Below are 25,384 nucleotides of genomic sequence, written 5' to 3'. Positions count from 1 at the left end.
AGTGGATTATTACAGATTGTGCTTGACCAAATGTTTTAAAGAAATAGCAGGAAGCACGCAGTAAAGACTTGTGCTCAGTGCCTAGGCTGCATCATTCTCCCTCTCCACTGCCAACTCAGGACTTCTCCTATGAACAACGTTACAGTACTTCAGCTAACCATTAAACTAGACTACAAAATTCTCTCCATTTAAAATGAAATCTAAAGGAAATAAAAAAAATAAAGTCAGTTTTCATGCCAAATTCCCTAAGGCTCAGACAGATTTTCTCTTGAAACTCAGCAAGATAAACCACAAGGAGACATTTTAGTCTGTTTATACTACCTCAGTCCGCAGGGAATAAAATAGCAGCTAACAGAGCTCAGTAGAGTGATCAGTTTTATTTTGCAAGTAAATCCAAGTAAAATTTCAGCTTTACTTTTGTCAGGTACTGTGTTAAACTTGAAGCATAAACTTTGGGGAAAAAAAAAAAAAAAAAAAAAAAAAAAAAAAAAACAGCCACACTGCAAATTTATTTCATGGGTTATTTCTTGTGGAACAGGTTTTGATTTCTTTCTCCCCTATTCAGAGCCAAAGGCAAGTCCTACTCAATCCGATAAACACACAACCCATGCACACTCAAATTGTATCATTACTGATTCTCCTGTTCTCCTGACAATATATCAGCTTACAAAAAAGTTGAGGGCCTTCAGTAAAAGCTAAGTTGATAACTGCCCTCTAAGATAAGAATATTAGATTTCTCCACTTCTGTGCTTCACAACATGAAGATACTATTATTTCCTTCCTAAAACTGCATCATAAAGTTTTCCAGTTCTCTTCACTTGAACCTCTCTGAAGCCAGCTGCCACAAGGAGCTTGCTGTACTCTGCAGGTGTTCGCTCTTTGCCTTCTGTCTGTACCAACATATTCATTGAATACAGTTGGGTTTCTACGGGTCCACTTCTATCTTCCTTCAGAAGGGACTCAACCAGCAGCACTCCACCACCTGGTTGAATAAAGAAAATTCAGAAAACACACATGCTGAGCTCTGAGAAGATGGGATATTTTTCAGCGGAGTTGTTAGACCAGATCCCAACGTGCAGTTTTGGGAAGCAGCAGCCTCTCAGGTAGTGAGGCCTCAGACCTGACAGGCTCAGTGACTCACCACTGACTCAGGAAAGTGAACGGCTCAACCAAGAAACCTCTGCACTCAAACCCTGCCACCCAAGTTGCCCACTGAAGCTGGTGTGCTCCATGTAATTGACAGGTGGGAGTTGCCCTGTTCTTCAGGAGCTCACACCTACCGGGTCTGCAAGCCTGGTGAACTTTTGCCAGCAGCTGCCCACATTTGTCATCATCCCAATCATGCAGTATCTTAGATAAAATATAGAGGTCAGCTTCCGGGATTGAATCTTTAAAGAAGTCTCCTGAAAAGCAAAAATACATCCTTTCACAAACCCCCCAAGACACAGAGGGGGGTTAAGCAACTTGTTTCAGATCTCTTCAGTTACAAAGACTCTTGGCTTGCCAGGGCTGTGACCCACATCAGACAGCAATAAAGATGAAGCTGCAGCATAAATCCATAAGGAAAAAACGCACAATCTCACACCTTCTAGTGCTACCTTCTTAGTCATGCTTTTTGTTCAGCACCCGGTGTACCGCATTCATATTTTTCTCCCTTCATCTCGCTTTCTCATTGCCACTCCTAGTTCTTTGCATCACTGGCATACAGAATATGTCTTGTGTTTCTCCATCTTTGCTTTTATATTTTCCCTCCCTTCCTTAAAGGCTTCTTTCCTCTCTCAGTTCTTCTAGCAATATTAAGTCCCTCCAATAAATGCTTCTGAAAACATAAAAAATAAAAAAAATGAGATCTCTCTACACTCCTTTTCATCAGAGAGAGTACAAAGAGCTCACAAGGTCTGAGGACTAGGCAAGAGCAACCTAGGCTAGCTCACCCACACTCAAAGCCTGAAATATCTCAGGACACATGTCTAGCCAGGGAAGGAAAACCCCTTGCTCAGAGCAGGTCTGGTGTCCCACACATCTGCCAGGAGCTCTGCACAGGAGAGAAGGGAACATTAGGAAGCTCCGTAATGTGGCATGGCAGTTGTTAACAAGCTGTGGCAGCACAACTCCAACACAACTGCTTTTGGGAGTGCCCAAACATCTTCAAGCTGCTCTGTATGCCCATTCCAGCTGTCAATGCTCCTGCATCACCTGGACAAGCAAATAACTCTTGATCCAAAGGCTGGGAAATCTGCTCTCCTGCCTCACTCCTTTCCAAGTGGACGCTTCCCAAGGCAATGCTGTACAAGGGCACTTTTGGTCACTAATCTCCCATGTGAGTAACCAGGTGGAGGAGGCCTCTGTCACCTGCAACCCTGCAGATGAACACTCTGCTGATGCCCACCAGCACCCGCCCGAGACATGTCCATACTTACCTTCGTGGAAAGCAATCCGCTGCTCTTCGGGGGGTATGAATCGATCCTTGGCCACTTGCACGACTTTTGGCAGGTCATAAATTGTGACTGTGCAGTTTGGGTACAAAGAAACACACTCCCGGGCCAAAGCTCCTCCACCTCCTTGTGAGGGGGCAAAAGAAGAGCAGTGCTGAAAAAAAAACATCCCATTCTTCCATCCCCAACACAAAAGTGATGCCAACAGAAGCGCGTTCAGCCTCATGGCACCTGGAAGGGTACATTTGTTCCCCGAGTGCCACAGGAATGGAAGAGGCACATGAGTGGCCATCCAGGCCCAGACGGGGGAAGCCCAAGCCTTGCTGCCATTACACAGTGCCTCTGCCAGACCCAGTGGTAGGTGCTGAAAGGTGGGAAATGAAAACAGAGCTGCTACACCAGACACTGGGGAAAAAAGTATGGAGCACCAAGGGAGTCTGACAGGTCCCACGAATCTTGGCAGTGTTCAGCAGCACTGGGGTAGGAGGCTGCAGCAGACAGTCTCTCCCCCTTCAGTCAATGAAGGTTGAAATAGTTTGGAAGAACATATCAAACAAGACAAGAAAAAATACCAAACTGACACATAAAGGAGATGAGCCACTATTCACACACATGAAACTCTGTAGGCTAAAGTATTCATCTTCCTAATGCTTGCACCACTTTACTATTTCTCATTTTAACTCAACCCAACTGAGAAAATGTTCCCTTTATTGCTGATGAGATTCTGAGATATGCTCTGCTTTTCATTGCTTTGCCCTTCATATAACACGGGAATTATTTTTCTTTTCAAAGCTTGCAGAACTAACAATGCAGAGGCTTGTTGAAGATCTACCGATGCTCACCTCCCAAGTCATAAATCCATGTGAAAGAGGAAAGGTCAAATGCAGTAAGAACATCTTTACCACATATAGCCCAGATTGAGTTCTGGCCAGCCAAGAATTTCAGCATTTCTTCTTCGGACCTAGTAACGCAAACAGGTACAGCACACAGAAATATAACTTACTTAATGGTGACTCTTACTATAGAAGTCTTATTATGAGTTTCAGCTTAAACATTATCTCATTGTATTTGAAAACAATGCATTCTCTTTGCACGCAAACCTGTCTTGAGTCTTCCTGTAGCAAGCTATACATTGCTGCACCTGAGCAGGTAATTAAGACTAGTTAAGTTCAACAGTGTATTACTGCTAGTTCTCAGGCTTCCAAGGGATTTTTTCCTTCAGTTGCCACTGCCCCTGTAACAGAGACCTGTGATATGTTTTTCACAATAGAAAATTATACTTGTCTATTCAAACTATCAGAGTTCTCCAGTAGTGGATGTTGCTGGAAAGGAAAAATATCTGCATGATGTTTCTAATGAGTGGAATTCTCACATCATTGTATTTAATAATACTCAGCCATGATTAAAATCATAAAGTTTATCCACAGTAATAATATTTCTAAAAACATACTAATACCTGTACATTGCTCCAAATGGGTCTTTAGATGAAACACCAAAAGCTCTTTCATATTGGTTCCTTCCTTCTCTAAAATGCAACCGAAAAAGCATATTAGCATGAATTTCTTTTACCATTACTCCAAACATACATAAGAGCTGAAGTTTCAGCTAGTGTGCATGATGTTCACCTCTAGACAGACTATACACCTGTGTATTTTTCATGGATGTAATGACATCCTCACCTACCAGTCCCAAAAGATGATGAAATATTTCTCAATTTTCAACAAGATTGTCTGGTTCTTTACAGGACTGCATCTGAGATAAAGGTGCAATATGGCTGTGATCATCACCAATCACCACCTTCAAGCATAGCAAGTCTGCTGCACAGACTGGATAAAGCAAAACATTGGTCACATATTAAATTACTCTTACAGGCTTTTGCAACAGAAGTACCCTTAGCCATTGTTTCTCATCATTTACTTTGATGCCTCCTAACATAAGAGTGACTGTAATGAACAAATCTTTTCCTGGAATCGAAAACACACAAAGGTATGATTCCTAGATCTACTCTAACATTAGAAGAGAAAAGAAAACAAGAACACATACACAGACAGTAGTGACAACAGCAGAGACCAGCAGGTTCTTGTTCTTTCCAAGAACCAACCAGTGTTTTCCTTGTGCCCTTTGCCAGAAAGGCACCAAACAGAGACGTACAGGTGCAGCAAAGCAGCCTGAAACACATAGCAGATGACACCCGCCTTCTCCTCCTCACCTCACAGCATCGGTCAGGTAGTGCCAGCATAAGTAGACTGTATTGGAGTAGTACATCATAATATGGTACTGAGACTTGGGGCTTGACTTTGTAAGGTAGATGTTGGAAATTTCTGTGTTTCTGTAGAGGGCTAAGGGGTGAAATAAGTATGTTTACTAACATGTATGATATCATCTTACAAGCCTATTGTCTCCATCATCGGCATACATCTATATAACCCAAAAGAGAGAAACATTTCTTCTACAATCAGTCTCCAACTGTAATGTGCAGCACAGTATTCCAATCATGCTGAAATTTGCTGCTTCTCTTTTAGCTGAAAAGGGTTTGGTGCTCCCAAGGGATAGTCTTCTCTTCCAGCTATGGTAACTGGCCTAACACTAGATATCACCTTTCCCCACAAACCTCATCTCACTTTCAAAACCATCATATCTTTAAAAGCTTTAGTTTCTTCTTTCCACCCTTTAGACAGTGCAAAGAGGATGGAGCCATGCTATTTTCAGTGGTGCTCAGTGCCAGGGTTATAGGCAACGAGCACCAGCTGGAATATAAGAGTTTCCATCTGAACATCAAGAAGGACTTCTTTACTGTGCAGGTACTGAGCATAGTCACAGTCCATCCACAGTGGCTATGGACTCTACCTTCTTGGAGATTTTCAGAAGCTGTATGGCCATGGTCCCGGACTACCTGCTCTGGATGGCCTTGCTTGAGCAGGAGGTTGGACCAAATGGCTTCCGGAGGTACCCTCCAACCTCAACCATTCTGCAATTCAGCGATTCCCCTTCTTCTGCCTTTATTACCTCCTTTTTGTGTCAGCTCTACTGACAAGAGCTTCAATCCCACACAGGCATCCAGAAGTCTTTCCATTCCTGTGGTGCTGGTACCCAGGCGTGCAGCAATCACATCTAAAGACAGAGGGTCTCCTGACTCCAGCAGAAGATCAAACACTCCCAGCTCACAGGCAGTGAACATAACCTGGGAATGAGGGGAAGGGGATCAGATGAAATCACCATAGCTTACCATATTTCTAAAGCTGCTGTGTTGGAGAAAATATGCATATAATAAATCATTAAACACATATATATTATTTCAAATACACAAGTCCAGTAATTAGGCTAAAGTTTCTCTGAGCTCTGAATACACCATAGATTGCTTGTAGTGAACCCTTTTTCATTTATTTTTATTTACTGCCCAAGCCATACAGTGTTTTAGTCTAACAAAGTTTATATTTAGAGGCCAGGTTTTAGCTGTGAATATTTCTGCCTGCACCTTAGTTTCAGATCACATTCACACCAGTCTCACTTGCTTTTTGCCCAAAGAGCTCAAAGACAAGACTGAATTCATTGTTGTTGTTGTTTAAAAGCTAATTATCTAGCATATGCTACAGTGACCCTGGAGACTCTCCTGTGGTCTCCAGCAGGGGTGAGTATCCCACTCTGAAGACCCTTTTGAGGGAAATGTCCACACACACAACTGTTTTATCTTCAGGGACTGATATCCATGGCTACAGCAGTCTCCCTGATGAAAGGAGGTTTGTCTCAGACAAAAGGGCCAACAGAAACATGCCATCTTTTCAATGAAAAGGAAGGTGTGTGTACCAACTCCAGGAACAAGTCTGCAACCTTCAGACAGACATACATAACCACACATAACAAGAAAAATATCCTTCTCTAGCTGTACACAGTCTAGTAATGGATAACCTATTTCACTGGCCATGTAAATGCTCCAAAACCACTAAGAAAGTCATCAACTCATGTATGATAAAGTCCACAATTTGATTTGATAAAGTCCATGGGAAGCTACTTTTACCTCAGTAAGAATATATATTGTGGCTTAACCTCATGGCAGCATGGTTTCAACTGAAATTGAGATCGTTTCTCAATAACATAACACTGTTGTTAGTTTTGGAACTGTTTATCTGTCATCGTTCGTTTGTTCCTCTCTTCACTAAATACCGTGTTTTTCAGGAGCCTTTGGATGCAGCAGCATTTGCAGACCTCTGAAGTGCATTCCTTCCATTACTAGGTTGGTTAGAGATACAGCAGAGGACAGTAAGAAAGAAAAAAAATCCCCTACATTGGAACATGGGAATTTTCTGCCTGTGTGCTCACGCACACACACAAAGGCAAGCAACATCAGTAAACATTAAGGAAATAGGAAAAAAAATGTGCTACCCTGTGCCTTAATCAGGTGTTGTCTGGAAAAGATCATTTCACTTTTTTTTTTTTTTTTTTTTTAACTCTGAAAAGTCATTATATCAGATTTTTTTGTCCACCTGAAAAGAAGCAATACACAGAAGTTACCAAGATCTGCCTAGTGCGTAATACACACAGTAAAAGATATGCAAGAAAGAAAGAAACCATCTCAGAATATATTTGAATAATCTTCCTGTTTGGGTGGTATGAAAAGGAAAAAGAAGGCAATGTCAGTCAGTCCTCTGGTTTCTAAACTTCAAACATGAAAAGTGGGAAGAAATCCCAGGACCTACAGGGCTTTGCATGTTGGAGGCAGTCAAACAACAAACCCTCGTCTATAAATCCATGTGTTTTTAAAGTCTCACACAGAGGCAAGATCTGCTCATCCAAACTCCCGAAGGTCAGAGGGATCTCAATAAACGTTAAGTCTAACCTGAGGAGCGGGGACTTCTTTTCAAAATTCCTTCACAGCTAGATGAGTAGATAGTATATTTTCCTAAGAGACTGTTTTATTTCTAAAGATTGACATTAAAGAACTAGGGTGATATCTTTGAATATTTCTGTCAGCATACTTTAAAGACTTGTATCCAAGACTGATTTATAGTTCTTACCTTTGAGACTAAAAATCCATTGTTGTATTGCAAGATGATTTGAGGATAGTCAAGGTCTTCTGTGGAGCCCATTTTCCTTCTACAGTGAGGCTGAGATCCTCTGCCTGTCTTAATTTAAATAAGCTTCTTTCTACCAGGCACAGAGCACACCAGCTGATCCACTTAATCTTATTGTTTCTGAGAAACACTTTGGTTACAAAACAAATGAGCTAAGTCATTTGGCTTCCACAGGCTTTTCTACTAGCTTCAACTGTTTCTTTACATCTTCTTCAATCATCAAGCAAAAGAAGCAGCGAAGATTAAAGCGGCACTGTTGGCTCAGTGGTCAATTAGCAGGCTGGTATTTAAAAAACAATTGAAAGCTGAAGACATCTGAAGAAAGCTGAACTCTGAAGAACTTACTACAGAGTAACACAAAGAACTTGAACTCAATGAGATGCACCAGGAGTTCATAAACCAAAGCAGAGCCATATTCCGTGCCTGCTCAAAAGGAGCTATTTTCCATCACACTGGCATCTTGATGCTGGGACACATCCCTGGAATAGGAAATTCCTGACATACATCTGCTAGCCTAATGAAATGCAACCTGGAGGAAAGAAGACAACTTGGTGACATTTCTTAAGTGAAAATGGGACATTCTCAGCAGCTCAGAGCAGAAGAATATCAACTTAGAGCTAAGCTGTCAGGGCATACTGCTGGCCAAGCCTGGCATCTCAGACCACCCCAGCTCCAGTCACCCCTTGCTAACCACAAACTACAAGCATGTGCACAGCACTTATCTTGACTCTACTGACACAGAGACTTGCTCTGATCTGGATTGCATGCCCAGGCCTCAGACCTTACCCATGCACAGAAAAGACTGGCACAACTGCTATGGAGGAGGAAAGGGCTGCTGTAGAAGTACTCTGAGGGCAGAATCCATGCAAGGAGCTGAAGGAGAAGAAAACATTCCACCAGAGTCAAGGTCTGGAAGAATTTCCACTGGGGCATGAAAAGCCTGGCTCTGCTCCCTGGCCTGGTTTGCCAGGCATGCCCACAGAAAGGACAAACAGTCTATCTAAATAGCCAGAGGTGACCCAGAACTTGATGTGGTGTGCACAGGTCTACAGGCTGCCACAAGGTACATCTGACCCATAAGTGCAGGAACAGCTAGTGTGAGGAGAGGCTATGAGAGCCCACCTGCTGTGCTGCTTTGTCACAGTGACTAATTTGCCCTGACAATGATCACTTAGATGATGTCTACAAGGAATTAAGTCTGCAATTGTTTCTTTTCTGTATTTTGTGGGTGTCTTCCCACATAAAGACTTAGAAGGCAGGGCCTGTTTGATAACTGCCAGATGGTAGCAGGGAGTCCTACTTGTGGTTTGCCACATTTTGGCAGAGAAAGGTGCTGAGGAAAGACAAGATATTCTACATCTTCCACCTGGCTGCCATGGTCTTCCTCCACTTCTTTGTACAACTAGCTATGGACATCCAGAAAACCCTTAAGAGGAAGAAATGAACTTTATTTCAATGCCAGATATTGGACGGGTTTCATCTTCATAAACTGCCCCACTATTCATTGCACCAGCTTGTAAATGCTGGTCATCCTACCCTCAGCATTTGTGGGCAACCTTCAGGTGAGAACAGGCCCTTTCCTTTAAGGAAAGAATTGTAGTTTTACATCACACATTTAATGACCCTTCAGGCAACAACATTAAATCAGAACATGACTTGGGTGATACAGCGATGGCAATGTGTTATAAAATAGTACTTTCCCAGTTGTAGGTTTGTTGTTTTCTTTTTAAAAACAATGATTCAGCAATAAAGTTAACAGGCAAAATCAGAGCACTACAATGATCCACACGCAGCTCAACATTTTTTGTACTTTAGCTTGGTGCATCTTTGAAGACGTGCACTTTACAGCATTGTTCCCATACAATATTTTGATGGTCTCCTCCTTTTCTAGAAAGTCAAGTTGTATCTATCTGCTACTGCAGAAGGTTAGTTCTGTGCACTTCTTTTGATCCTGCCTCATTTTTTTAGAGGAAACAAACCAGTTCTGATTTTTGTGTTCCTTTCACTGCATCCACAGAGTAGTTGAAACATTCTCAACTGAAAGTTTCTACTACATAATCCTTTTGAAAAACCCTATTTTCTATTCTGATCCTTATATATTTCAGACAATAGATGTATTTGTTTTAGTCATTAATGAAAAAAGTGACATCTAATTAGCTAACTGGAGCAAATAACTCTTAAAGTAGGTTATCAGCCTTTTTCCCCCTCTGTATACAACTCAGATTATTTCCTATGTTCTAAGAACACAAGGTGTCTTGCATTACCAAAATACTTATACTGAACATAAAAAAAGCTGAAGCAAACCCCAAACAGTAGAAACATCAGCCTGGACATCATCAGCTCATCAGCCTGGACAGCACAGCCTGTAACTACACTGCCTTGCTAGTGCAACACACTTAACATTTCTGTACAGGTTAGATTCTGTTTATTTTGTACTGTCAATGCTGGAGATCACAACACACTTTTATGCCAGATTGATGCTGGCATCTGTGCAGCTTGCACTTAACAAGATCTGGTTCCTTTGAGGGAATAACCAGGAAAACCTGCTGACTTGTATAACCATGTCACCTGCTTTCTCTTGATACCTTTTCCTCTCCTCCTAATAAAAATAGAGGAAATAAATTGTACTTAGAAAATATCGTTAGCCCAAAGCTTGGGAAGGTATAGAAGAATTAAAAAAAAATCTCTACCAAAGGTCAGTTCTTCAACTCTGCCTGTTACTAAGAAACATTGCTGCAAATTGGTGCAATTTTGCCCAAGCATAGAAATTTCCCCCTCCCAATACAAATGATTTCATAACAGCTATTTGGGTTCAGGCCATCAGCCACGCTGAAAGGAAATACTCCCCATGCTATAGTTTTGTCTTGACTCCCAGCCTGTTTTCTTCAAATGGTTCAGCCACAGATTGGTTATCAGATATTACCATGACATTTAGTAAAGATGCATTAAAGATTCATGAGCATAAAAATGCTCAACCCTTGATTCATGTAGTTTTGACTAAATAACCAGATATTATGTGCACAACCATAGCCTAGTGTGTTGTAATGGGCCATAAATTCACTGCACTGAGGGCAAAGTTATAGAGTACAAGAAGCTCTGGTAATAAAATGACCACACAGTTGATTAAATCCAATTGAAGTACTTTTTCAATTATGACCATGTCTGTCTGTTGAGGACACCAGATGTAATCATCTAATGGGATTACTACCAGCAGCGAGATGCAAGGGAGGAGTGTTACAGATAACCCACATCAGATTGATGCAAAGCCACACACACTGTGTTGCTGTTTCCAAGTAAATTGTTACTGAGGCTTAAAGCCTAAGCTCCTTTTAAGCTAGAAATACATTCACGAAGATGAAATTGCAATGGCTTTCTTTCTCTGGAAACCCCATCAAGGTTTTTGTCACAGTGCTTAGAGTAACAGCTTTAGCCTGCATGTGATCTATCTCCAAGTTTCTGTTTTGATGATGAATTTATCTTTGCCTCAGTGACTCACTACAAATAAATACTACACATAGACACCAAAAAAAGTTGTTTTCGTATAATATTTTAAATTGTGAAATGGTTAATGGGCAAATCAGATTTATTTAAGGTGAAATTAATGTCCCTGTAAGAAATGACAGATTACACTATTTGCATAGTGCAACCTTCCTTATAAGCTATAAGGACATGCTCAGGGACGTGACTACAATAATGAGCTTCAGTAATGCCAGTATGGAAACAACTGTGCTCACTATCATTAGTGAGCCTCTAAGTATGCCCAGCTTATATCAGATATCAGTTGGCCTGAACATTCATTAGTATTGTTTAAACTTTTTCTTTTATAAGGATTCCAACATTCCAAGACACTCAGTATCATACTTTGAAGCAGAACATACATTTTTCAATTAAACATACATTTTCTTTTTTTATAACTTTTAATTCTCATGTTTTATAGTAGATGCTTTTTCCTAGGAACCTCACTGTTAGTTCTGTCAGTTTGGAGACCAACTAATTTTAGTTTCTCCTGTTTACAACAGGTATGTTACTAGCAGACATACAGAGCAGGCAGGAAATCCTGTATACCCAGCTTATTCTCTGAACAAACCCTCCCTCTTCTCAGTTTTTCTGTTTAGAAAAAAAAAAAAAAAAAATCCAAAAATTTATTCTAAAGACTATTGCAAAAAATCCAGAGTTGGTTTTGGTCTAACTTCCTAGCCTGCAAAGAACCTCTCAACAAGTAATTTACCCAAGTAGATATTGAGATCCCTATCAAAGAAAGGTCCCAGCAGGTAAGAAGCATCGTCTCTGAGGATCAGAGACAGACAGGTTCACTAGCTAAAACTGGTAGACTGAAACTTAAAAAGAGACAGGCAGCAGCTGAAAGCAGTAAGGATTTCGTGTCAGATATAACTTGTGCTCTGTCAGACATCACAGAGGCAATAGGTGGACACACAACAATGTTGGCATAGGCCACTTCACACTAATCTGTCATTTTTCTGTCTTCCAAAGTGAGCAGACACAAGACTCCCTGAGTTTTGGCATGAGCAAGCACCCTTGAAGTCCCTTCACATGGTGGTACACCCCAAATGTTTCTTACAGCCTTATGCTGTTGGTGATTGATATCTGGTACAAAGAGCAGGAGCGTCCAGGACCATGCACAGAGCTGCAAGGAAGACCTAGTCTGAGGGTGACAAATCCGTGCTCAGACACTTGGTTGGCACACTGCTAGCTGGGACTGACTGCAGTGCCCCCACAAAATTAACTCTTCACATTGACCCACAAATAGCCCATCTTCAAGGACAGCACTCCCGAGCATCCCGTCCAGACCACGTGGAGCTCATTTCACAGCTGCCACAGTGCACACATGACTGGGTTAGTTATCAATTAAAAAACAGCTCCAAACAGCCTTAGCCCTTCAAAAGTTATATAACCTTCAAAACATTTAGTGGAGCTAATCCACAAATTTATTGTGAGGCAGCAGGAGACACATTCAGGGGATGCAGCACATGAGAGGGCAACTGATACAATATATTTTCTGTACAACAGTTAAAAGAAAGGATGGCAGTGCACGTAATTTAACACAGGCCTTGAGCCTGATATCAGATTAAGTACAACAAAAAATATATAGGCACACTACCTTTAGACACCAATGAAATAATACTTGCACATATAGGAACTTAATACAGCCGTAGGATTCATTCTGCATACCTAGTACTGAAGGATCAGCCACAACTTGATTGCTGCTTTAACAGGTGCCGTAGAGACAGCTCTGCAAATTTCTTGTGAGGTAGCAAGAGAAAGATTCTGCAAGTAAAATATACCTTGGGCTGGAGAAAGGCCAAGTCAACAGAATGCAACTGAATTAAGGCACATACCAGGCTAGTTGGTTTAACTGCTGCCTTACCTGACAGCATCTGTACCTCTGCTATCAAACACTGACACTGGTGTGATGTCCACACAACATTTGTCAGTGATGGACTGCACAATCCTGTGCTTGCAGTTTTGGAAGCCACTCCTGAAAATACCGTTTTCTCTAACAGCTTTCAAGATAACACTTCCAGAGAACACATTAAATGCTTTATTAGCACAACCTAATCATGCATATGCCCTTTTTCTAAGTCACTGAATAGCTTACAAAGGTAGAGTCAGTTAGAAAAAAAACATGGATTTGGTCATAACTTTGGTAGCCACTTCGTATTAGCATCAATTATTCTGGCAACGTGACTCATACATTATCGAAATTACTTTACCACAGTAGGCAGATAAAAAGCACTACAACAATGATATGAAGGGCTTGGACTTGCCCTTGTGGAGAAGCCACAGTTCTGTTGAATAAGTTCCTCTTCCACTCACCTAGTATGGGTTGAGGCTTAAGATAAAAGGAATGAGGGGCTGGCAAGTGCAGAGAGTCATCGAGACTGAAAATTCTTTCAAAAAAATCTTTGTTTCTTCTCCATCTTGCTCACCCAGTCCCTTGACATTCTGATAAAACGGTGCCTAAATCTGTATTTCTAGTTACTCCCCCAGGGATATAAATAGCATAAATAATAGACAAGAACACTGACAGACAAATGGAATAAGATATATAACTGATGCAATGGGACAGAAGTAACACGCAACTCACGGCAAGTCTAGGCAAAGAGTGAGAGTCAGGTTAGTACTGGTACATAATCCTCATGGACCACTTTTAGAGATTAAATATGCAGGCATTATCACAGTTGTATTTCTAGCAGCTAGGTGCCTGAGAGTAGAGGTAGCATAGCAGCCATGCATTCATCGGTATCTGCCCAATATTCAATCATACCAACATAAATTCAGTGTTTCCAAAGTATTAACTGTTATTTTGGTATGTCTTGGATAAGTATTTGTTAATTCTTATGAACATTAAGGAAGCTGAAGAGTGTATCAGAACCTGTGACTGCGATGTGATTTAAGCACTAGAAATGTAATTAAAAAAATAAAAAGCAATGATAACCAAAACCAGTAGTGTAGATTATTGGAACTCCATTAATTAAGACCAAAAGTTTGCTGATCAAAGGTTGAAGTCCATTTCAAAAGGACACTGACTTAAAGCAACTAAAATGACAAAGGGTAGACATTAAATATTTTTCAATATAAACTCAAGGACAATCACAATACATACACTGAAATTAAAAAAAAAAAAAAAAAACTAATTTTATCAGCTATTAGTCAGCTCCTGAAAGTCAGTCTTGCAGATACAAGCAATCAAGCAAGCTTTAAGTAGTCAGCATCACAATACTCCCCTAGAAGAGGGAAAAAAATAACAGTGACTGCAGTATTTGGGTTCTAGAAGCCACTATAGAGTCTGCTGTGTCCTAGATTCTCTCATTTAAAACACAAAAGACCCCTAGAATATAATGGGTAGAGATATATTGATGTAGTCAACACACATCAGTTGATTTTGGTTGGAAATGAGGAGACATTTCTTCTCAGAAAGAGCAGTCAGGCATTGGAACGGGTTGCCCAGGGAGGTGGTAGCATCACTGTCCCTGGGGTGTTCAAGGGAAGGTTGGACGTGGTGCTTAGGGACATGGTTTAGTGGGTGACATTGGTGGTAGGGGGATGGTTGGACCAGGTGATCTTGGAGGGCTTTTCCAACCTTCATGATTCTGTGATTCTATAAATACTGTAAAAATTATATTCTTTAGGTGATTGCATCAGCAAGGTTTTTGTAGCCTCAGCCATAATAAAAACTTCAATAATAGCATAGGGCATGGCATAATTTATATTTGTGACAATATTAAAATAGTATTTTCAACTCTTTTCAGGTTTCCTTGCAGTCCAAAGGCCATCATCAATAAAGACTTTGAAAAGCAACAACAGAAGGCATGGTGACACCCACTACAGTCCCCAAGTACATCCACACTCCCATCATCAAATTGACTTGAGCTACAGAAAAAAATCTGAATGGGTTTTAAACTTGCACATACTGCAGCAGGACAGTGATCAGCTAAAGGCATCACTATCAAGCCCACAGATGGTCAAATGGACTGGAACATGCCCAGCCATGAGTTACCAATGGAAATAAAAAATCAAGTATAGCTGCTGACTAGGCGAAGGACTTGTCTTTTTTTTTTTACTGGAGTCCATGTCACAGTGCATCTCACTGTAACTGAGGAACAGCAACCAGCCCCACACAACTGCTCACTCACTCACACTCCAGGAAAGAATCAGACAAGCAAAAGTGAAAAGAGTTGTGGGTTGAGGTAGATAGTTAACTAAGTGAAGGGTGTGGGGTGTGTTGAAGAGAGTCACACACCACTTCCCACAAGCAGACCAATGTCTCAGAGCAGCAGCCACCTCAGAAAGTCCCATGATTTACTGTTAAGCATGATGTTACATGACATGGAGCAACCCTTTTTGTCAGCTGAGGCAGCAGTGCTCCCTCCCAGCCTCTTGCTTACCCCAGGCTTATTCCTGGAGCAGGTCAGTGTGAGAAACAGAGAAGGCTTTCAGACTGTGCAGGCACTCCCCAGCAAAACATCAGCGTGTTATCATTACTGCTTTAGTCACAAACCCAAACCATAGCACTCCATGGGCTGCTACAAAGCAGGTTAACTCCATCCCAGCCAGACAAGGACAAGGACACATGGATACAGTATCTATTCCAGGGATTTCAGCATTGTAAATATTTGAGAGCTTTCATGCAAAACATACATCTGAAACAACACTGCGAAGTGTTAAGGCTAAATAAAATTGCACTGAGCATCTATTTACTGTGCAACTGTTAAGTACTAGCAGTTTTAAGAAATTGTGATTGGTTCAGCTGGCTGGCTCAAACTTCTTTCACATTCCCTCCCCACACTGTGGAAATTAAGCATTTGCAAGTAGCTTCAATGAAATTTTAGGCTTTGAATCGACTGAGTTACTTTATATTACTGCACTTTTATGATGTTGTACGAAGACAGTGCTGGATACAGTGTGTTAGACTAAATGATCAAAGCCTGACAGACAAGCATCCTTCCCCCAACCCCTGCTCATCTGCTCTGACCTCAGAAATTGCCCTAGATATCAGGGGAGCTTATAGAATTTAATCGTCTCAGGCTGGGTTATCAAACCTGGTCTTGGTGCCTTCTTTGCAGTGAAAAAAAAAAAATCCAGCCCTCCTTTTTTTCATCCCTATCAACTAACAACAGCTATTGGGTTTCTCTAGTAGGAACACTTCGATGACCACCCACTGACTTAACTGCTTCCACACATGGCAATGACACATTGCATTCACAGCATGACGACTTCCTCAGAGTAGCACTACAAACTGGCGTTTCCCCAGTTACATATATTAATCATCAAGACCCCCACATCAAGCCCAGCGGAAATCCACAGGATATGTTGTGGAAATACCATACGAGTAAGAACCCTCATGCTGAGCTCAAAGACATTGGTATTGACAGCCATCAGTTCAACTCCTTGCAGGACTGCAGATGGAATCACATACTTTTTCTTCCTTCCTTAAACATGGTGTTATCATGGACAATGCATCAGTATTTGATAGCAGGCTAAAAAAACACACATGCATTTATGAACAGGTATCCCACCAGACTTATCAAATACTTGCCATCAACGTTATACCGGATTTTAGTCAAATCATCACTAAAGATAAGTTTATCTCCAACAGATTGTTTCTAACTCTCCACTAAAGATTGTAGAAAAAGTAACTTGCCAACAAAAGCAACTAACTGCTCAGAATTCAAGAGACTGGTGGTGTTGAGATGAAAAAATCAGTTGAGGTCTCAGCCTCAAAAGCAGTGGTGAAATTCACAAGAGAGATCACAAACTTGAAAAGTAATACAGATCTTTAAAAACATGAATCGCCAGGAAGAACCTCTCTTTTCCTTCCACATCAAGAAACAACTAAGATATCAGCAGTGTGGGTATCAGTAGCAAGAAACACATCTTCCATGGAAACGTGGATGCACTCAGTCAGCTGGGGATCCAGCTGAGCTGCAGCACCAATATTCTTCTGAAGCACTCCAGGGAAGGGATGCATTTTGATTCGAGGCATCAGTGTGGGGAAAACTGCATCCAAAGGGTGTAGATAAAGAGCACATACCCTGCCGAATTAACAGTGGACATCGCCGTACAAAGACTGCCACGATGAGTGGCTGAGCCTCATTATTCAAATGTGTTTTTCAACAAACAGATTCTCATAGAACACTTCCATAGATTTTAATATACTGACATATAAAAACAGCAACTTCAGTTCACTAGAAACATTTTTTTTTTTAATTTTACCATAAAAAGGCAAAATAAACTCTTTCACTGTAATGTTATAGCTTTTAATATTCCTGAGCTGCATTTTAGAAGCAAAAGTATTCTTAAATGGATTTAACAAGAGACACTGCAGCCTTACTTTTCAACACCGCAAGTAAAAATAATTTAGCAAGACGGCCCCTATTCCAAAAGACAATGGCTAGCTCTGTACGTACCTGAAAAAATGTGTCCAGTGGCTCTTCGCCACCTGGAGTAATTACAAAGCCAAGTATGTTGACAAAACAACAGAACAACTTTTCAACCTTTTTACCACTGCTTCTTGCCTCCTTCATCAGTGTGCCTTTCTTACACGGAAACTACTATACAAATGGCAGTACACGCCAGAATAATTTGGGCCACACAGCTTGGCACTATACAGACATATGAAGGAATCATAACAGTTAAAAAGATATCCTGTGTATCTTTATAGTCGGCTTTAAGAACCATACGAAAGTCTTGCTATCTGGTTTAATCAGCAAAAAACTCTTTGTTAAATACAATTTCATTAAGTGCACCAGAAAGCGTTTTAAATCAAATCTGTATGTGATAGCTTGTAACGTCTGGAGTTCCTACAACTGGCACCCATACACTTCTCAAACCAAATTAAGTGATGAAGAGATGAAAAACTAAATTGGCTAAAATTAAGATTTAGGAAACTGAAAATTGTGGAAACAAGTTGGCTTTTAGCACTGTAGGAACTCGAGCACATGCACAGGTGATTACAGCTACATTGTGGTAGAAACCTAGAAAGAGACAACAGAGCCCAAAGGAACTTAAAAAAAAAAATCAGGTATCTATTTTCTTGATTTCAGGGACTATATGCAAATTAGGCATTGGTTGAAACAGAAGCACTTTCTTACAGCAGTCACACCAATGAGGTCTCGTTTACAACTTTCTGGCCCTTGTGTCCAACCACAGCCTTTCCAAGCAGTCCAGGCCTCCACTACCCACTCCAAGTACTCCGTTGCTTACTCAGTGATCTCCTCCTGTATCTTCGCTTCCTGCTCAAGCTTCTGCGACTACGACTCCTCTCTCTCCTGTCTCGTTTACGTTCGCTACTGCGAATTCTTCTGTAACGTGAACGTCTGGGGCTTACACTTCTTCGACGAGGACTGTGACTTCGTCGAGGACTGTAACTTCTGCTAGAGCGTCTGTAATACCTCCTCTCCTTCCTGCGCTTTTCGTCCTGGTAACTGCTCCCATCTCTCCTGTGCCTGCTTCTCTCTCGTTTACCCTTACTGTCATCACTGTTTATGCTGCTACACGAACGGCTCTTCCTTCTCCTTGCCTCCGTGCTACGTTTGCCCTGCTCACCATGTGAGTCCTTCCTGCAGCTACTCTGGTCGTAGCTAGAGAGGCTCTTCTGCTGCTGGTTACTGTCAGGAACACACGAGAGTACTCCTGAACTTCTTTTCTCAGAACACCTCTCTGAGTTTGTGGTAAGAAGTTTCTGACCTTCTTTGACATGAGCTCTGTCATGAATATTGCCATTCAAATACTTGCACTGACTCTCTGGGGATGCTACTTCTCTTTGAGAGCCTGACGCCAGTTTGCCTGTAGCAGCCTGTCCTGAGGTAGAAGTGATGCAGCTGGATGACACAGTGTGGGGAACACCACTAGCAGTTTTCAGCAAGTCAGACTGAGAGGGCTCCGTTTCTTCTTTGCTTTGGTGAACTGCATCCATTTTCTTGCTCAGAAGATTGTTCAGTAGTTTCTCCCTCAGTTCCTTTTCTTTTCTCTGCAGACCCAGTGCTCTCTCTTTTTCTTCTTCCACTCGTTTGAGCTCAGCCTCCTGAAGCTTTCTTCTTTCCTCTAGTTGCTGAAGACGGATCTTTTCTTCATTTTGTTCTTGCTCCAGAAGTTTTACAGTCTGAAAGACAGTCACAAGGCAAGCAAGAGTAAAGAAAACATTTAGACTTGCTCATGCTTCTAAGATGTACCATAACACAAAAGCAGCAATCTGGCACAAAAATAAGGTGTCTTACAAATAGAATGTAACCCTCCCATTTTTCTCTCTTAGATAAAGCTCAGTCATTGAGGATCCTTACTACAACAAGAGTAACACACAAGCCATCAAAACATGCAATTTGTCATATTAAATTTCTTAGGGTTGATACTTGAAGGTTTCAGTCAAACCAAAAACATTGATTTCCCTAAGAGGTTTGCAACCTGCAACTCATAGATACTTTACAATGGGTCCTTAAAAAAAAACAAACCACTCATTATGTAGAAACTGATATACTGTCAACCACTTTAGAAACTCATGATACTAAAAAGAAGGTTCAAACTTACTATTTTTAAGTTCTGTTCAGCTTAGTGCAGTCTTCAAAATTACTGACTGAAAGAAGAACTATTTTATCTATTTCAGAGCTACAAAGCTACAAACTCTGCAAGAAGTATTTCTCCTTTCTCCTAGCATATGGCTGACCACTTAGCACTGCATGAGCTCTAATTCAAAAACAATCCTGAGGTACACCGGCACCAAGGAACAAAAGTGTGCTTTGCCACACACAGTTTTTCACTGCTGCAGAAAATACTTAATGAGCATTCCATTACACCCTAGCACAAGTTTATCCATATCTTCAGCTAAGAAAAAACAGCTGTCCTGTTTTAGTGAAAAAAAAAATAGTTGTTTTAGAGAGACAGGATCTAACACTGAACTTCAGCTCAGTACTTTCTGCATGTTTTCAAACATCAAATAATGAGACATCTTTTTAAAGCTGCTGAAGGCCAAAAGGGAAAGAGTACCAAAATTCATATTAGAAATAAGGAGTCTTGCATCTTACCTTCTATGTTTTGTTCACTTTATCATGCTTACACATTCTTTTCCTTGACTTGAGAGCAAGGCTGCCAATTAGTTTACTTGCTAAAAAAGAAATGCTATTTGGGACTTAAGGTTCAAGTTCACTTTTCCATTTACCTATATGTACATATTTTACCAAGGGAGAAATACCGTTTCATTAGGCTTTTTTTAATTTTTGAAATAAGGAATAGCAGCTAGAGAGATACGAAATCTGTTGTTTAATGAACAGCAATCACCACCCCCCCCCTCTTAAGTTGGTAAAAGGCTTTGTTCTGTTGGGTTCTTCATTAGCTGCTGAAATAAATATTGAAGTTACCTTTGCCCTGCTTAGCAGTTCTGCAATTAGTCTAATGGACTGAAGATTTCTCTGAGCTAGTAGGAGCTTCCTTTCTTCTAGTTTTATCTTCTCTTGCAGTTTTTTCTGCTCTTCAGCTTGAAGTTTTTCAAGTTGCTTTTTGTTTCGTCGAAGTTCACGATCCTTCTGTTTCTGTTCTCTTCTGCGCAACTTTTCTTCTCTTTTTCTTTCTCTCTCATATTCTTCAAGCTCTCTCTGCTTCCTGAAAAGAGATTAGTATTTTTACCTTGTCTAGAGCATGCACAATTTTAGACTCCTGACAATATTACAAAATATATTTTGTACTTTAAGTTCATTTGGGTCTTAATAATTCTTGGTGGTTACTGAAAAACTGAAGTGAAAAACAAAGTGAACTTTTTAGCCCTTACTTGTGATAGGAAAGTAAAAGCAACCCTTAGCCTGTCAATATCTAAAAACAATTAGGTATCCAAACATAAAATACGGCAACAGATTTTTTTTCATCACAGTGAGAAGAAAATTACCAATTCAATTGACATGTGCGTGGTTGATGGATCTTACATCAGTCATTAAGACAAAATGGCAGCTTATGCAAAAGAATGTGGGTTTCTGAGATCACATACCTGATGTCATGACTATTAAGAAATTGAGTAATTTGCAGTTTTAGTATTTTGAACTGAATGTAAGTATTAGTGATAATCTAAATAACCTTCCTGAGCATATTAACAGTATTGCTTCAGTAAGATGTTTCACCTCACACTTAAAAACCTTAAAATTAAGTAGTAACAAGTTATGCCCAACAAGGGAAATGTACACCATACAATCTGGAAAAAAAAAAACCTTGCTGCATTAACATTTATAATATTCTGAATAGCTGTTGTATGATACTTGCACCTACATTCATTTTCTTAAAATAACACTAAAACATGCTTGTATCCCATTCCTTTACTGCGAAAACACCGATGTTAAAAGCAAATGATCTCTGTTCTATCAGTTACTTGCTACTAGAACAAGTGCATGTATTTCAAGACATTAGAATTACATATTTACGAAAAAAAAAATCAAACTACTCTTCTTCACATCCAGATCTCAACCCCTGAACCCTACTTCAATAAAAGGGCTGCAATATTCTCACTCAGTTTTAAGTGCTTCACTTCAACTACACGATCAGAACTTTGAAAGCAAAGCTTTTTGTTTGTTTGTTTTGTTTTTGTTTTTTAATCTGCTGATGCAAACAGGACGGAGTTTTTGCATGCTGTACTGGTAAAAACATAAAGCAGTGCCATAAACAGGAAGTACCTTTCTTCCTCTTTTTGTTTTTCTTCAGCTTCTTTCTCTTTGCGTTTTTGTTCTTCTCTCTGCTTTTCAAGCTCTTGAAGTTTTTGCCTTTCAAGCTGACGCTTCTTAATTGATGCATCACTGAGGTGTTTTGTTGAGTCAAAGGAAACCTTTACAGAATACAATTGAAAACAGTTTTAAGTAAACAAAGAAAAATCCCCAGCAACCAAGTTCTGACCTAGCACAAAGGTATTCAAAACGTAAGTACAAGCATAAACATAAAACCTTTTTCAAAACAAAGGGACCTTCTCTTCTATATGTTTCCAGAGCAAGCACCAGAGTACTATAAACATATTACTAGGAATTGTCCCTTAACTTCACTGCCTACCTGTTAGCACAACTGTGCACCAGTTTACGCTTCTGTATGTTTCTGACATCCAAACGTAAACCCAATGTGATTTAGGCCCTGGCTGTCCAATGTTTTACACCAGTATCAGAATAGGAAAGTGAAGAACTCTTTCATCTCATGGATGCCTCTGGGGAAGGTAGAAGTAAGCCTTAATCAAGTCTCCCTTTCTGTGCGACGCTATGATCTGTAAATTCACTAGGAGAAAAACACCAATTCTGAAACATTTAGCACCTGGCTTAAGCTAATGCCTCCTCACCAATTCCAACACAAAGATTCCCAAATTCAATTATGTACACCTTGGTTTGTTCCACTAGCAGGCTAAAAGGCCTGGAGAAGCAGAGCTGGACAGTGCCATCACCTCGTGTGAAAGAGATCCGTTTTGACAGCACAGTTGTGAGCACAGCCCTCCCTCTTTCCTATCAGCCCCAGGGCAGCTGCCAGGAAGGCATGCACAGGGGACCTAAATTTGGGAGCCCTGATCTAGAGCATGTAAGTGACAGTTTGAATTTCATATTCCCTTGAAAACAGAAGGGTCGAGGTACAACTATTTCTATGCTTCTGCTGACCTTCTTTGAAGAGATTACAGTATTTTACAAGATTAAACCAAAATTAATTTAATCTTTGCATGCTCCCAAACTACCTGAGTACTTAAGCTTTTTCCTAAAATACACTTTCTGATTTGAAAAATAGAAATCAGACATACTGAAATAAACAAGCAAATATATCACCCAATCGTTATGTAAATACATGGACAGTCCCCAGAGTTATCACAACACTTTTTCTTCAGGCTGTACTTTCACAGATAAAACATCTGAAGAGACTGCCTGGGCCATGATCATCTCCTGTCAATAGTTTCACTTCCTAGGACAAAAGGGTTATGGAGAAAAAGATTTGGAAAACTCTGTGAGTTAAACACACTGGATTCACAGGGAACTAGGACACAGGTTAGTATGTTGTTTCAATTTTTGGGTGGCCTTTCTGTACATGGAGTATGCTGAGCATGATGACCTCCATATTCCACAGGCCACACGGTATTTGCTTCACAGGCCTGACACCAAATGGGTAAACCTCATTATCAACGTGGGGATCAAAAACGAAGGCTGTCCCTCTGCCCCAAATTTCTGTCAGCTTGTACAAAAGAGAACATTGCACTGTAAAAGGTCGCCCTCCCGTGACAGTGACATGTCTGAACTTACTACGAAATAGATATTTTATGTGAAATGACAAGATTTGCACATACATGTTACTTTATAAAAAAACACTTAACAGGTAATGTTCATATACTTGGCCGTTCCTTAACTGTTCTCATTTCAAGAGCTGTCTTGTTAAAAAAAAAAAAAAAAAAAAAAAAAAAAAAAAAAGAGCAAAACCTCACATTCAGAGTCCAACAGGACATGTTTACTCTTTCCATCACTCTCCTTTTAAAATTGTAATTGCTGGTCCCCAGAAACACATCAACATCAGCTGTTGCCACCACTACAACCAACTGAAGGTTTTAAGTGCTTCAGAATTAACATTTATCTGTTTGCATTTTCACAAGGCTTCCCATGAAAAAATCCGCCCGCTTCTCACCTTTATATTGCAAGCCACAGCTTTGCCATCGTCGCCTTTGAACATCAGCTTCATCCCTCGCAGAGCATTCATGGCCATAATGAAACCTGCATACTCCTGATATTGCACGTAGGCTTCAAAATTTAAATGGCCTCCAAAACTGAAGGTGTGGAAATTTCTGCCCGTCATTTCTTCTCTGTAAGGGTCCAGCATGGGTATGTCCACGTTACGTATTTCTCCAAATTTCCTGAAAACCTTTATAAGGACTTCTTCACTTGGTTTTTCTGAGCCCGAGTCCTTTGCTGCAAACCACTTACAGGGCAAGCCTTCCAGATGGATGGTATCTGGCCTTTCACCTGGCAAAGTTTCATTCATATCTTTTGCATCACGGAAAAACGAATCCCAGTCATGCCTGGTGGGAAAGTCGATCTTGTATTCTGCAGCGCGGACTTTCAGGATGTCCGAGAAGCCACTCAGCTTTATTGTTTTGCCATCGAGGCACGCCAGAAAAGACTTGACTAAACTTTTGTTTTCGACCTCTCCTTCAAACCGGATGAAATCCATCGTGCTTTTAGATATCCGCAGAGTGGAAAACTGATGGGTTTGCACCATGCCTTTCAGTCTTTCCATCACTTCCCAGTTCGAAATAGATTTTCCCGGTTGTTTCAGCTGAGGAAGTGCCACGCTGATGGTCATTTTTGTAATGGGCTTAAGGTACAACCCACAGGGAGCACAGAGCTCTACAGCTTCTGATGTATCATGAACTATCGTTGCAGCAGCCATAACACAGAAAAAGCATAAAGGATAAAAAAAAAAAAATAAAGATGCAAGTTTAAGTTGTAGACCAACAGTAGTCAAACAAAACAGCCCTTATCCGTAAACAATCGAACTCTTTGGACATTTAACCATTCCCACGCAAAACCAAGGTCTCTTAACACAGGAGCCAACTAGAGAGTTAAAACCGAGCGGCACAAACATCTTAAACTACTTTATAACCACCAGAACCTACAGATAATTACACCTCGGAAAGGCCTCAGAGGAAAAAAATAAAATAAAAGAGGAGCTGATGGCAATCTGAGGGGTAAATGAGGTCGGTAGTGATGGCTCACAGAGCAGCTACCCTTGTGTCCCGGCAGGGAGGGGAGGCAGAGGCGCGACGCCACACGGCTCCGCGGACTGCTTAGCAACTAGCAAACCCCAGCGCGGCCGCAGAGGGGCCGCGGCTCTCCACCAGCAGCGCTCGGGTGCCGGCCACCTGCAACGACACAAACGCGCGGCCTTCAGACAGGGCCCGGGGCCCGCAGAGGGACCCCTCCGGCACCGCCGCCGCCGCCGCCGTGCCCGGGGCCCGCCCGCCCGGCCGCGACCCACCGCAAACGGCCGCCGGCCCCGCGCGCAGCCGCCACCACTTCCGCTTCCGGCCCGGCCGCTCCGGCCGCCTCCTGGAGCTGCCTCCGGAGGGCTTCTCTAGCTGCCGGCGGACTTCCGTCTCTATGGCACCGCCGAGAAGGGACGGTGGGGCGGGGGTGGGCTGGCGGCGGGGGCGGCGCGGCGCATGCGCAGTTGCCCGCGGCCGGTGGCTGTTGGGCTGAGGGCTGCGGCTCTAAAGTTTTATTTTTACTTTTATTTGTTATTTTTATTTTTTTATTTTTATTTTTTATTTGTTGTTGTTGTTAAAAAGTAGTCAGCATCACAGAATCACAGAATTTCTAGGTTGGAAGAGACCTCAAGATCACCGAGTCCAACCTCTGACCTAACACTAACAGTCCCCAC

General features: G+C 41.2%; 2 protein-coding genes across 6 annotated transcripts; both read right to left on the bottom strand.

Annotated features, from left to right (window-relative positions):
• Window positions 1-498: 498 nt before the first annotated feature.
• ASMT (acetylserotonin O-methyltransferase) lies at window positions 499-8,878 on the bottom strand. Its single transcript, XM_084505889.1, has 8 exons — window positions 7,448-8,878; window positions 5,442-5,616; window positions 4,645-4,774; window positions 3,892-3,960; window positions 3,278-3,396; window positions 2,421-2,561; window positions 1,281-1,403; window positions 499-982 (listed from the first exon to the last, which is right to left on the bottom strand). The coding sequence occupies exons 1-8, from the start codon at window positions 7,517-7,519 to the stop codon at window positions 771-773; spliced, it is 1,041 nt and encodes a 346-aa protein (XP_084362015.1). The 5' UTR covers window positions 7,520-8,878; the 3' UTR covers window positions 499-770.
• Window positions 8,879-17,148: 8,270 nt separating this feature from the next.
• Window positions 17,149-25,106, bottom strand: AKAP17A (A-kinase anchoring protein 17A). Of its 5 annotated transcripts, XM_084505877.1 has the most exons (6): window positions 24,983-25,105; window positions 24,621-24,866; window positions 23,633-24,375; window positions 21,673-21,821; window positions 20,377-20,617; window positions 17,149-19,127 (listed from the first exon to the last, which is right to left on the bottom strand). In XM_084505877.1, the coding sequence occupies exons 3-6, from the start codon at window positions 24,305-24,307 to the stop codon at window positions 18,201-18,203; spliced, it is 1,992 nt and encodes a 663-aa protein (XP_084362003.1). In that variant the 5' UTR covers window positions 24,308-24,375; window positions 24,621-24,866; window positions 24,983-25,105; the 3' UTR covers window positions 17,149-18,200. The 5 variants fall into 5 exon arrangements, with proteins under 5 accessions (XP_084362003.1, XP_084362002.1, XP_084362004.1 ...); XM_084505876.1 differs by having other exon boundaries at window positions 23,633-24,866; window positions 24,983-25,106; XM_084505878.1 differs by lacking the exon at window positions 24,983-25,105 and having other exon boundaries at window positions 24,631-24,963.
• Window positions 25,107-25,384: the final 278 nt, after the last annotated feature.

Source organism: Aythya ferina, assembly GCF_964211825.1.
Source record: "Aythya ferina genome assembly, chromosome: 1".
Classification (NCBI taxonomy): domain Eukaryota; kingdom Metazoa; phylum Chordata; class Aves; order Anseriformes; family Anatidae; genus Aythya; species Aythya ferina.
The sequence above is the reverse complement of the archived record's forward strand: the minus strand, read 5'-3'. Positions and strand labels throughout refer to the sequence as shown.